At 36.5% G+C, this 13,365-nt stretch overlaps 1 protein-coding gene across 10 annotated transcripts in view; it reads left to right on the forward strand.

Moving 5' to 3' along the window:
* The first annotated feature begins 1,223 nt into the window (after positions 1 to 1,223).
* Positions 1,224 to 13,365, forward strand: part of MICU3 (mitochondrial calcium uptake family member 3) — a 102,367-nt gene continuing 90,225 nt past the window's right edge. For 2 of the 10 annotated variants that reach the window (XM_081268996.1, XM_081269005.1), the window contains exon 1: positions 1,233 to 1,787. In XM_081268996.1, coding sequence (XP_081125122.1) covers positions 1,359 to 1,787 — 429 coding nt within the window. In that variant the 5' untranslated portion in view covers positions 1,233 to 1,358. Of the gene's footprint in view, positions 1,788 to 13,365 lie in introns of all 10 variants that reach the window. The other 8 variants (XM_081268999.1, XM_081269002.1, XM_081268998.1 and 5 more) reach the window with 8 other exon arrangements.

Here is a 13,365-nt window from a genome sequence, read left to right on the forward strand (position 1 = left end):
AAACTGTTATACTTTTTGGAAAAATTAAATGGGATTCAGAGAAATTGAGGGAAACTTCTTAATAAAACAAGAAGCTTTTTATTACATAAAACCAACAGGCATAAGTAAACAAGCAGAAATGACATCCTAAACTACGGTTTTGTTTATATGTTATAAAAGATGTTTCTTTTTGCCACTTTTGGTAGCTTTAAGTAAGCAAAATCCCACTGACTTATATTAAAAACAAGGTGTTAGGAATAGGAGTAGCAGGACCTGGACACAGAGAACTTTATTTCGGTTACATCTGAAAGCCCCAATTTTAAGAATTGCCAAAACGAACTGATCTTAGTCCCTTGTCACTGTAGCACAACTGAAACCACTGGTTAGTAGTCTTTATAGCCCTAATATGCTTTGTGGGCTTCTCACCAGTCCAAAATATGAAAACCTAAGCTAGCATAACTCAGTATCAAAACTGGGGTTAGAGGTGGGAAACCCTATAACATATGAAGAATGTCATATACACTTGCTCATAAGACAGTTACTGACAATGTAGCAAACAAAAATAAAGCACAAAATGTGCTTATCAATTCTTGTGCTTATACCAACGGCCTCCCACAAAAAGTAAGGGTGTGTTTTGAAATTTTGTCTTTATCAAGAATTTTTAAAATCCTTCATTTATTTGTTTAATACAGTTCTGATTTGTTGAACTGAGTGATCGTGGGCATATTAATGATTCTAAAAATTAAAAAAAAATAACGGTAACCAAAAAAGGGGGAAAAAAAACAACATTAGATTTCCCTCAATAAAAGTACCATTGTGTAGTTGAAACATGGTTTGACATAAAATCTGCAATCTTTTTGACTTAAACCAAATTTGTTCACCTCATCTTTGTTGTACCTGTTAAGATACAATTGCAAATTATTCACGACCTCGTGTCATAAGATCAGGATACCGTAAGGCGGTGTGACTTTCGTAGAGGAGTGCTAACCAGGGCTCCGACACCACCCGGCAAGGCAGAGGCAAGGGGCCACGGGAGCCCGGGGCCCGGGACACCCAGCACCCGAGGGCTCCCGAGTTCCGCTGACCCCGCTGTACCCGGCGGTGTTGGTTTCTGGCGCGGCCAGGTGCCGGCACGGTTATTTACGACTGCGTGGTTGGACTGAGGTCGCAGGGCCAAAGAACTGCCAGGATTCGCCGCCTCGCTCAGGCTATTCCCAGGGTGAGCCCCCTGGCCCGCCATCAGCAGGTTACCCCAGGCCTGGAGTCCGTAGGGTCTCTCTCCACAGCCGCGGACGGCTCCGCATCGACTTCTCGCGAGGTTTCGGTGCCCCCCTCCCCCTCCCCGCTCCCTCGCAGCGCCGGTGCCCACGGCTCCCGCTATGGCTGCACTGCGGAGGCTCCTGTGGCCGCCGCCCCGGCTGCCGCCGACGCTTTCTCCTCACCAGCCCTTTCTTGGGCCGTGGGGGAGGCCTGCGGGGCCGGCCCCGGGCCTTTCTGGACGGCCCTTCTCCTGCCAGGAGGATGAGGAGGGGGCTGTGGCTGAGGCAGCTTGGCGGCGGCGGCGCTGGGGAGAACTGAGCATCGCAGCGGCAGCGGGCGGGGGTCTTGTTGGCCTCCTGTGCTACCAGCTGTATGGGGACTCCAGAGGCGACTCCGCGCGGGTGCTGGCGCCCGGGCGCCCTTCCGAGAGCGCGGCCACAGAGCTCGAGGACCTGCCCCGAGGCCGGGGACTGCTTCCCATCCCGGTAGCTGCTGCCAAGGAGACGGTATGTGCACGAGCGCGCGCACGCGCAGGAGGCGGCCCGCAGGTGACGCGCGAGGGTTGGGCCGGTATTACACCTGTGCACGGGGAGGGATGGTGAGGACTATGTGCACGGTGCGACTGAGACCGTAGGTCACGGTAACACTGGACGTTGAAGCTTGTAGAGATACAGTGAGCTCCGTGGTCGTGGGTAGAGAATCTCCTGTGAGCGAGACTGAGACCTAGGCCGAGCAGCCTAGGATTTGTTTGGGAAGACATAGATGATACTGTCACTGATGCATCCGGAGCTTATGGGTTGCTACAGCTACCGCCTGTCAATCAAACACTCCTCCTCCTCCTCCTCAAAAATAAAACAAAACACGTCTCAGAAAGGGGAGGAGAGGTAAAAAATGTGAGGGCTTCGTGTGTAAGAAAGGAACCACCAGACTAGGCAGGGCAAAAGTAAATGATTCAAGAAATCGAATGCAGTAGAATGAGTTTTGAAGCAGTGGTCTGAGGTCTCAGAAGTCACTATATTAGTGTATGGAAGTACCAGGGTAGAAACGCTAAACCTTTGTAGCCTCCTTATAAGTCAAAATGAAAGATGTGGGCTGGGAATAGCTTAGTGGTAGAACACTTGCCTGCTATGCGTGAAGCCCTGTATTCAATTACCAGTGCCAAATAATAATAAGTAAGTAAATAAATAAAAATTTTAAAAAAGGAGAAGGAGGAAATATGATGATATCAGAATGTAAAAGGGGGAAAAGCTATTCAAAAAGAGTATATTTCTCACCCACCTACCCCATTAAAACAAGAATTAAGAGGCTGGAGATAGAGCTCAGAGGTAGAGTGCTTGTCTGACTTGAAGCCCTGGGTGGTAGGAAACTATAAATGAAGCTCCTACAGAGGACTTTAATCACATGAAAATGTCTAACTATAAGTATTATTAGATAGTTGATAATATATATTAGACAGTTGATAATATAGGTAAAGATGACTGTGAGGTAAGAGTGACTAAAAAGGGCATGATTGATGTTTTTATCACATCACCATATTTAATAAAGAAATGCAAATAAACAGAAAAATTATCTAGGGAAATTTTCCTTGCTACACTAGAAAAGTGTGAAAAAGTTAGATAAAAAATAATTTAGAAAAGAGACAACTGTACTGTTTTTAACTTTAATGAAATTTTATAGCTTTTATGTTTTGTATAAATACACGGTGGTGATCTGAGTGCATTGGTTATTTTGATGCAGGTCATTGATGCATTTAGGTTAGGGAATCTGCTTCATGGAACTTCTCGCAATAAATCATAACCATACAACCCAAAGTACTTTTACACAATGAATACTTAAAATAACTAGCAAATACCCTCAACATTCAATACTCTCCTTCTCCCCCAAATAGTACATTTTTGTGGCTTAAGAGGAAAGGTATCATTAAACTTTTTTTTACCAAGTTGAACCAGATTAGAACTTTCAATCAACTACAGTTGATCTGGGAATAGATTAACAAAATAGGGAACATGTAAATAGTATTTTCTTCTTTTTTATAATTAATTTTACTTTTAAATGGAGAGAGAGTAACATGCAGTTTTCAAAACCAACACTCAGAAAACTAGAACTCAGGATCCACCACTTACTAGCTCTGTCATTTTGTGCAAATTACTTAATCTCTCAATACCTGTTTCCTTATCCATAAAAGAAGATAATAGTCTCACACTCTTATGAGAATTAGAAGGGTTAATATATTTAAAACAGGATGACACACCTGGCATGTAGTGAACATTCAATAAATTTGTTTAATTAATTTATTTACTTATCTATTTTTTTACATATTGCTTAGTGTGTATGAAAGTTCCTGTACCCATTGTTTTAGAAGTCATATAAAAATAAAATTCTGTGTCTTATCCTTTCCAAATCTCTGGTCCTACATTTTGATTGTCATTCCCTTTTTTTATGTGACCTTTTGACACCTCTCTGAAAACTTTTGTAAATTTTTTATTCTTGATTTTTAAAATGTTCACAATAATGAGCTTTGGTATGAATAGTTTTGTGCTACATACTTAAGGGCCCTTTCAATATGGAAATTCATGTCTAAAGTTTTGTGTAAAATTTTCTTGTACTATTTCTTTGATATTTTCTTCTACATTTTTTTTTTTTTTGGTTCTCATTTTCTGGAACTGCTAGTATTTGAATGTAAACCTGCTGACAGATCCTAATTTAATTCTAATGTCAATCTTTCTTGTTTTTCAGTTTTAACAATCTTGTAAGTGGTTGGCTTTTATGGAAAATATCCTTACCTTTATCTTCCAGACTTTCTTTTGAATTATTAATTTTAGCCATCCTATTTTTTTTAGAACTGTTTTTATATTCTATGTTCATGGGTTCATGTGTTACAGGCATTCTGTTTTATTTTGTACCAGGGATTGAATTTAGGGGTGCTTTACCACTGAGCCACATTTCCGGCCCATTTTATTTTTTATTTTGAGACAGTGTTTCCCTAAATTGCTGAGAGCCTTGCTAAGTTGCTGAGGATGGCTTTGAACTTGTGATCCTCCTGCTTCAGCCTCCTGAGCATTTGGGATTACAGGCATGAGCCACCTGGGCCTCTTTTTACTTTAAGAATATAACTTGTAATTTTGTTTTGTTTTCTGCTCTGTGCATTACTTTTTTTCTTCTAGGTTCCTTCTTCTTTTTTTTTTTTTTTAATCGCTGTTTGAGTTAACAGATTCTCACTTTTATTTTGCAGATTATCCTCACATATCTATGGTTGTTGCCCATTTATTATTTGAGATCTTCTCAAAAGTTCTTTACATGAGCATGGCTTTTCGTTGGATGATCATATTTTTTATTGAAGCAACACTCAAATGTCAGCATTTCATAGCACTTTTTTTTTTTGGTATCATTGAATTTCTTCAAAGAATTAGAGAGGTAGGGGAGCAGTAATATTCATGTACACAGGTGTAAGAACATGTATTAGGGAAATACCTAATACTCTACTTATGTATTATTTTTAATCCTATTTTTAGTTCCATCACTTACAAAGTGTCTATATAGCTGCTTGTGTTTCCAATACCTCGCATTTCTGAGATTTATACAGGAAGTATCTTACTTCCATTTAGTCTTTCCCAAGGTACCCACCGAGTGCCTCTGCTCCCTTAGATCAATTATCACTCCTCCATCTCTTCAATTTTACAGAAATGTTGGTGAATTCTCTTGATTGTTTTAATCTCTTCTCCTTTTCTCTTTTTAGTCCTTATGTATTTGTGCCTTTTTAAATTTCTTTACTGTGATTTTAGTGTAGTTGAGGAGGAAGTGATTGAAAGAAACTTAGGGGATCAGTCTGCCATTTTCCAGAAATATTATTTTAAACCCATGCTTTATTGGATTTACCTGAAGTGGTAGAAATGAAGTGATTCTTTTTAATGTTTAAGACTATAGCTAAGAACTTTTTTAAAAGCAGTGTATTATGCTGAATATGTAAGCCTGGCACTTAAATTAACCTGTATGTGTTATAAGGGTAATTTAATTGATGGGACTGAACAGCAATAACCTTCAGAAATATGGTTCTCTTGCCATAAACTTGAATAGTTTTTTTTTTCCTGGTATCTTTCTTTTTTTTTTTCTACATAATTTATTTTTTATTTTTTTTGTATCATAATTACATTTTATTTTTTTTATTGGTTGTTCACAACATTACAAAGCTCTTGACATATCATATTTCATACATTAGATTGAAGTGGGTTATGAACCCCCAATTTTACCCCAAATGCAGATTGCAGAATCACGTGGGTTACACATCCACAATTTTACATAATGCCCTATTAGTAATTGTTGTATTCTGCTACCTTTCCTATCCCCTACTATCCCCCCTCCCCTTCCCTCCCATCTTCTCTCTCTACTCCATCTACTGGCATGGAATAGTTTTGTTTTAAAGATGCTAGCTGAAAACTTCTACCACAAGGCCTTCCCTGACTCCATAGATTTTTTAAAAATACTTCTGCTTATCCTATACTCTTGGATAATTACTCTTTTGTAATTATCTGTTAATTCTGTGTTTTCTCAGCTTCTCTTAGTCCTGTAAGAAGAAGCATTGTGTTGGTTTTGGTCAACTTTATGTCTTTGTTGCCTCAGGCTAGAGCTTATCTCTGGTGGGTATAATAAATATTTGTTGAATTAAATAAGCCTATGTTAAATATTAGTGTGGGGCATGAACATTAAAAAGCACAGCCACATTCTGGGAGAATTAATGTTTAATATTTTCTTCAGCTAAAGTATTTATAGCATTTGAATCAGGAAGACTTCAGTCAAGGTCAAAATTCCAATCTTTGGGAGACCAAATCATGTGACACTATATTTATTTTAATTGTGTAAGTTTGACTTGCCAAAATTTTTAAGTAAACCTTGGCCTTGTACTATATTAAGATTATAAAGATGCTGACAAGATTTTTTTAGAATCTAGCTTTATCATTATTTTCAAATATTTGTTCTAGAACCACCTTTTTGTTTCAGGTTCAGAATAAGAAAAATCTATTGTATTACTTCATACACTTTATTTAGCATTTTACTTATTATATAGAACTCATAACCTGCATTTGGTTTGTTCATTTTAAGAAGCTTTAAGCAATTTAGTTTGATTCTGGAAAGGATAATAAGTTAGAGCAGTTTTGTATCTCTTTTGCATTTTTCTATTAAAATGTCCAATAATCATGCATTTTAAAGTTTCTTTCACTATGTATCTTTTCTAATCTATTTTCAAAGCCGCATATCTTGAAATGTGAGGTTATGCTTATTTTTTCCATAATATTAAAGAATTTACCATATGCGTTAATGGAGAAGAGTGAAGAAGGTCACATAGATATGAAATTGAAGATGAGTTAATTCTGTGTAAAAATACATTTTGTTTAGAAAGCTAAATTTAATGATCCCCTTTTTTGGTTTCCTGAATCAACTCATCACAAACAAGTCTACCACATTCCACCTGTACTACATCTAATGGCCTATGTAGTAGGACACATATAAAAGAGTGTAAATAAAAATAAAATAAAAAATAGGTCTGGGGGATATGACTCAGTGGTCGAGTGCCCCTGAGTTCAATCCCTGGTACCCACCCCTCCAAAAATAGTGTAGATTATTTTTTCTCTACATACATTGCAGAGTGAAGTTTAAATACATTTTTTGGGGAAAAACACTTCTTGTTTCTGATTACACCAAACCTAGAGTTGTGAAAATGAATGCTGCTTTTTTTCTGTTTTTTTTTTTTTTTTTTAAGACAGAGTGAGAGAGAGAGAGAATTTTTTTTAATGTTTATTTTTTAGTTTTCTGGGTTTTATGAAGAATGGTTTTGACATTTTTTTTTGGAATTTTATTTTATTAGATTCACATTGGAAATCAGGACATGAAGCAGTCATAGACAAGCCTTTTTTGTTTTTTAATGTCATAAAAAGTTTGTACCTTGAATAAAACCTTAAATTAAACCAAACTTACTTCTGTAATTATTTTCCAAGACTTGAAAATTTTCAAATAATGCCTGGCAATCAGTTTACATAAAAGGTATGTAACATTTTTTTCTTTTTGGTCTCTGTACTATAATCTACATTTTGAAATTGAATATGTGTGTGTGTGTGTGTGAGAGAGAGAGAGAGAGAGAGAGAGAGAGAGTGTGTGTGTGTGTGTGTGTGTGTGTTTTGTTTTTGTTCTTTGGTACCAGGGATTGAACCTAGGGGCACTTAACCACTGAGTCACATCCCCTACCCTTTTTAAACTTTATTTTCAGAAAGGATTTCACTGAATTGCTTAGGGCCTCCCTGAATTATTGAGGATGGGCTTGAAATTGCAATCTCCTACCTCAGCCTCCCAAGCCACTGGGATTACAGGCACATGCCACTGCAGCTGGCCTGGACTGTATTTTTTTTTTTTTTTTTTTTTGGTGGTTCTCCTGGGGATTAAACCCATGGCCTTGTGCATTCAAGGCAAGCACTCTTCCAACTGAACTGTATCCCCAGCCCTCTGAATTGTATTTTGAATTGAAATTCAAGTGTATTCATGCTTTCTAATGTAATTCTTAACATGTAATTCTGCTTATATAATTTTGAGATGGACTGCTTGACTACTAAGTACAATGTGGCTACTCTTTTAGAAACCAAATATATAATTTATCTCTAGTAATTTTTTGAGAAATAAATGGCATTTTCTTCCTGAAGATGTAAGAGGACAGTTGGAACCATCCAAGCAATTGTACTAACTCTAAATTTTATTGAATATTTCTGGGATACAACATGTTCTTTTGATATCTACATAAATTCAGAATGATTAAATCAAGCCGATTAACTTATGCATAATTTTACATATCAGTTTTAACTTTAATTTTCGAAGCTTCTTTGAGGGAGAGTTCTTTCATCACTCTCATTTTACAGATAAGCCTTGTGTATTGTAAGATTTTAGTAAATTAATATTTAATGAGTTAATGAATCTAAAATCCAGAAACAAATTCTATTTTTTCTAATTCTTGTCGTCTTTTAGGAATACTATGTTTACAAAATCATCTCATCTAAGCAACTTTGCATGTGACTTTTATAGAGATTGGGAGATGATCTAAGCACCTTAAAGGGAAGCAGAATAATAGATGTCTATAACCTCTCTCTGTTACCTGTTAGGAGTAAAAACTAGAAGCAGCCCTGGTAGCATTTGCCACGACATGCAACTAAATCAGTCAAGGGTCACTCCAGGTGAATTGTGCTGGCACTAAATAATCACACAGACACAGAAAGTACCTTTTTCTTGGGGTTCAATGATGGCTCTTCTGCTCCAGCTCCCGCAAGAGAGGCAGGCAAAAGAGAGAGAGACCACGCTTGAAACCCTCCCATTTATTGGAGGGAAAAACATTCCAGAAGGTTCAACCCAAATAAGGCAAGGGATTGGGTTTCATGGGGTTGCTTGGTGATGTCTTGCTGTCTGCAGTTTGAATGACATCTTGGAAAGCCACACCCATCTCAGGTGTTGTGTGGTATCAAAAGCAGAGCAAGCGGAAAGGACACATACATTGCACAGCCCAGTCACATCAGCAATGTTAGGCAGTCCCCTTGTGCTCAAAGGCTCATAGCTCACACACACAGCCCATGCATGGTTGGCTTGCAGCAAGCATTAGCAGATGTGAATTAAATATCTAATTTTAGCCTTATGAAATTATAGATGCAAAGGGCATCCATTTTTTTCTTTCTATACTGTAAGTGTATAAAACAAAAGATTCATTTTCTTTGGAGACATCCTTAGTTTTTCAGCATTAGTGGTTAGTCAAATGCTTAATGCTTTTCTCATTGTGAGATGATTGTACATGTACAATTGTATATCTAAAGTATTAGCTACTTGATTTCCATGCTATTATTCCAAAGTTCTTAGTAGCTATTAATGTAACAGTTCTGTCAGCAAATGGTCCCTTTAATTTCCTTACTCTCCACTTTCTTTTAAATAATATACATTAGGTTGGTTGTCCTGGATATACTTTTTGGACTTGGAATGGTATTATGGAAGATAATTTTTATTAGAGGCTGTGATTCTATCTAAATGATTATTGTTGTTATTTGGTACCGGGAATTAAACCCAGGGTCACTTAACCTCTGAACCACATCCCTAGCCCTTTTTTATATTTTATTTGAGATAGGGTCTCGCTAAGTTGCTTATAGCCTTGCTAAGTTGCTGAAGCTGGCTTTGAGCAGTCCTTCTGCCTCAGTCTCCCAAGCTGCTGGAATTACAGGTATGCCCCAGAGCACCCAGCTAATATTACTATTTTTTTTGTGGTGTTGATGCTGGGGATTGAACTCAGGGCCTCACAAATGCCAAACGTGTTCTGACACTGAATTATATTCACATCCCTAAATAATTAATATTTTTAAATAATTTTTTGTCAAGCAGTTTCTTTTCATTTCATAGCCATAATAATCAAGATTTCCATTTCCTATCCCATTTGGAAACACAATAAATGTTCCCATCCATTTGTCTATCACCCATTTGTTCATTCAAATACTTTATTCAAAGAAAGTTTCTTGAAGTATAGTAGGTACTATGAATTTTGTGGTATATGGAATAAAATTTATATACTTTTGTAGTTTATAATCAAGGGAGAATACAAAGTAACTCTTATACAATATGGTAAAATGATATAACAGGAAAAAGAGTATACTAGGGAAGGATCTGTAACCCAGACTGGAAACCTTAAATGTAGCTTCCTGGAGGGAGTAACATCTAAGCTAGGATTTGACGGATGAATAAGAATTATTAGGTAAAGAGGGACACAGCAGTGAGCTAAAGGAAAAGTTTCCAGTTGGATACATAGGTCATGAGCTCATGAGAGAAATCTGTACTATAGAAATCACAATGAATTCCACTTTGATGTATAGCTATAGTACACCAGTTAAAAAAAGCAATAAACAAAAAGAAGAAGACCAGTAGAAAAGAGGAAGAGGATCAGGGAAAGGAGGAAGGGAGAGAGGGGGGAAGTATTAGGGATTGAAGATGAGCAAACTATGTTAAATGCATTTATGATTATGCCAAAATGAACTCCAATATTATGTATAATTATAAGGCACTAATAAAACCATCAAAAAAGGGAATGGTAAAGACAGTAGAATGAATCAGACATAACTTTCCTATATTCATATATGAATACACAACTAGTGTAACTCCATATCATGTACAAACACAAAAATGGGAAGTTATACTCCATGTATATATATATATGTGTGTGTGTGTGTGTGTGTGTGAGAGAGAGAGAGAGAGAGAGAGAGAGAGAGAGAGAGAGAGAGAAAACATTCTACTGTCGTGTATACCTAAAAAGAACAAATAAAAAAGAAATAGATTTGAAAATCATCAAATATTAAGAATGGATGACATTGTTCAAGATATGAGAAGAGATACACATGTAAGGAGCAAGTACTGGTGAGCATCAGTGACTTAAAGGAATGAAGGAGAAAGGGAGCTCAGCAAAAGCTGGGAAATAAAGTCCAGACAAGTGAAAATAAAGCCAGGAAGGTCATAGAAGCCAGTGAAAGATAGTATTTGAGAGAGGAAGCAATCAGCTGTAGTGAATGCTACCCAGGAGGTCAACTAAGATGAGAGAAAATATACATTGGGTTTTACAAGAAGGGTTCATGAGTGATTTTGATAAGACCTTGGAGGTGAAAATCAGATAAGTTTCGAGTGAAGGTGAAGAAAAGGTATGATGGGAGAGTTAAGTGTTGACAATGCTTTCAAGAATTTGGCTGTGAAGGGGAGAAGAGAGAATTGTAGCTTGAGCAATTGTAGATTTATTTATTTATTTTTTTAAGGATGAAAGACCCTATGTTTAAATGCTGAAAGAAAGATTAAATTTAAGGGAAATAGAGGATAATTAATTTGTTTAAGTCTCAGGTAGAAGTGGAAGATAAAAGTTAAAGCACTAATCAGAAATTTAAACTTGGATAATAGGAGGAATGCCAATTCCATTGTAATTGTGAAGAGATAAAAGGAAATAGATTTAATTGCAGGCTTAGTTATAAGTAGTTACAGTAGTTCTTGTTGATGTCATCTATTCATTCTATGAAATAGAAGGTAAAGTCATCTTCTGAGAGCAAAATATAGAACTGTATAGAGTAACCATGACACATTTGGGAGTGAGTGGCTTATTGAAATAGCCACTATAAAAAACTAGAAAACCATGAAATCTTTTGACTTGCCGTATTTTGTATTTATAAAGTTAAATACAAGCTTTTAAATGGTAAAATGAATTTTTAACTTGGTCTTGAAATGCAGTGTTTTTACATGGTCATAAGTTTTGCTGTTCTAATTTAAAAGTTGTATATGTTGTCCTTTTTTTGGACACACATAAACTGTAGTAATCTGATCTAATTAATACTTTTTTTTAACCCATTACATCATATTTAACTTAGACAGGAAATGCACCAAACTTTTAATACAATATAGATATTATAATTTTTGTTTAAACTCATTGGGCAAGTTTTAACTGGAAAATATTAGGTCTCACTGCTCTTCCATAATTGTTATGCCAAATACTGAGAATTGTTGTCAGTTTATTTTGTGTACTATTAGAGATAAAAATGTGTTTTTTAAAAATCAAACAGGTGGAAGTGTAACTCAGAGCACTTGCCCAGCAAGAATGAAGCCCTGGGTTCATTTCCAAATACCACAAAAAATAAAATAAATGAAATAAACAGATCCAACAGGCCCTATTTGTGTCTATTTAGCATTAACAAACTGCTTAGTCATTTGTGTATTAAACAAGATTTTCTAAATTTATTATTTTCTTCTTTTAGGTTTGTGGTGAATAGAGATCAGTGTGACCAGAACTTTACTTCCTTTCTGTTTTCAATCTTTATTGGGACCCTCTCCCTATTACTTCCTATCCAAATAAACAGATCACAAATGAATTTTATGTGCTCATAGTAAAGAGCACATTCTTAGCAAACTCTTGGTCTAGTATTGTGCAGATACTCTATCACTTATCTGTCATGTTCCCTTCAACCTGCCAGCCCTATTGATTTCTTTATTGTTATAAAAGTCAGGTAACAATTTTGGTTCAAGTATTTTTATCATGTGAACTTAATAAATGAAAGTCAAGACATCTTATTTGGAGAGACTTTCTTTGATTCATGTTTCAGATGTAATGTTGTATTGTGTTAGATGTAATGTTGTATTGTGTTATTTGTGAAGAACTCTGTCTTACCTGAGATAAGGCTCTGCCTTCCACCTTACTCCATGTTAGAATAGCTCCAAAATAGGCTAGACCTTAGCTCATTTAAAGTTGTGTTCAAAAGTTGATTTTTGTTATAAATATTACTGTGATCTCAAACAGGGAATATAATGTATAGCTAAATGATATTCGAGGTAATAAGAGTCATTTTTCTTGCTTCATAGCTATTTAACAAACTGAATATGTTTTTTCTCTGTTCATTTTGTTTTGTATTTCCTTGTAAAATGTATAACTCTTGCCTGTTAGTGTTTTGCAGAGGCACTGCTTCTTAAAAAAAAAAAAAAAACCTGGGTTAGTTTGAGATAAGCCATCACCTATAGGACAGATAGTATTTAATGCTGACTTCTAGTACTAATACTAACTCCAATTGAATGAAATGGGCTACTGTAAAATTATAGATATTGAAGTTATAACCAGTCACTCCCTCTTTAAGACTGGTTAAACTGGGTATTTGAAAATAAATTCTTGGAGACCAAAGTCAAAGAAGTAAAAGGGCCAAGGAAAAAGCAGCCAACAGTTTGGCCCTTGCCCTCTAAGGTTAGCTAGTGCCCAGAAAACAATGGGACCCCTCTCCAGGCCCTGCAAATTTGGTGGGTCACCACATTAAGAGGGTAGAGAACAGGAAGACAACTAATGCACATTCTGTAAAGAGGAGGGTCATTGAAGATGGATATGTCCTTGGTGCTTCCAAGAAAAGCTACATATGGTTAGCAGGACTCTGACCCATCTTGGCAGGTGGCATCGCTAGTAGAGGAAAGCTAAAGGAGCCAAGAGGCTTCACACACATCCCCAAGAAGAGTGATCTCTGAGGAATCTCAGCTGACTTTTTTTTCCCCATAGCTTTATTGAGGTAAAATTGAAGTGCAATAAAATGCACATATTTGAAGTATTCATTTTGA

This window comes from Spermophilus citellus (genome assembly GCF_964194105.1).
Source record: "Spermophilus citellus genome assembly, chromosome: 16".
Lineage (NCBI taxonomy): Eukaryota > Metazoa > Chordata > Mammalia > Rodentia > Sciuridae > Spermophilus > Spermophilus citellus.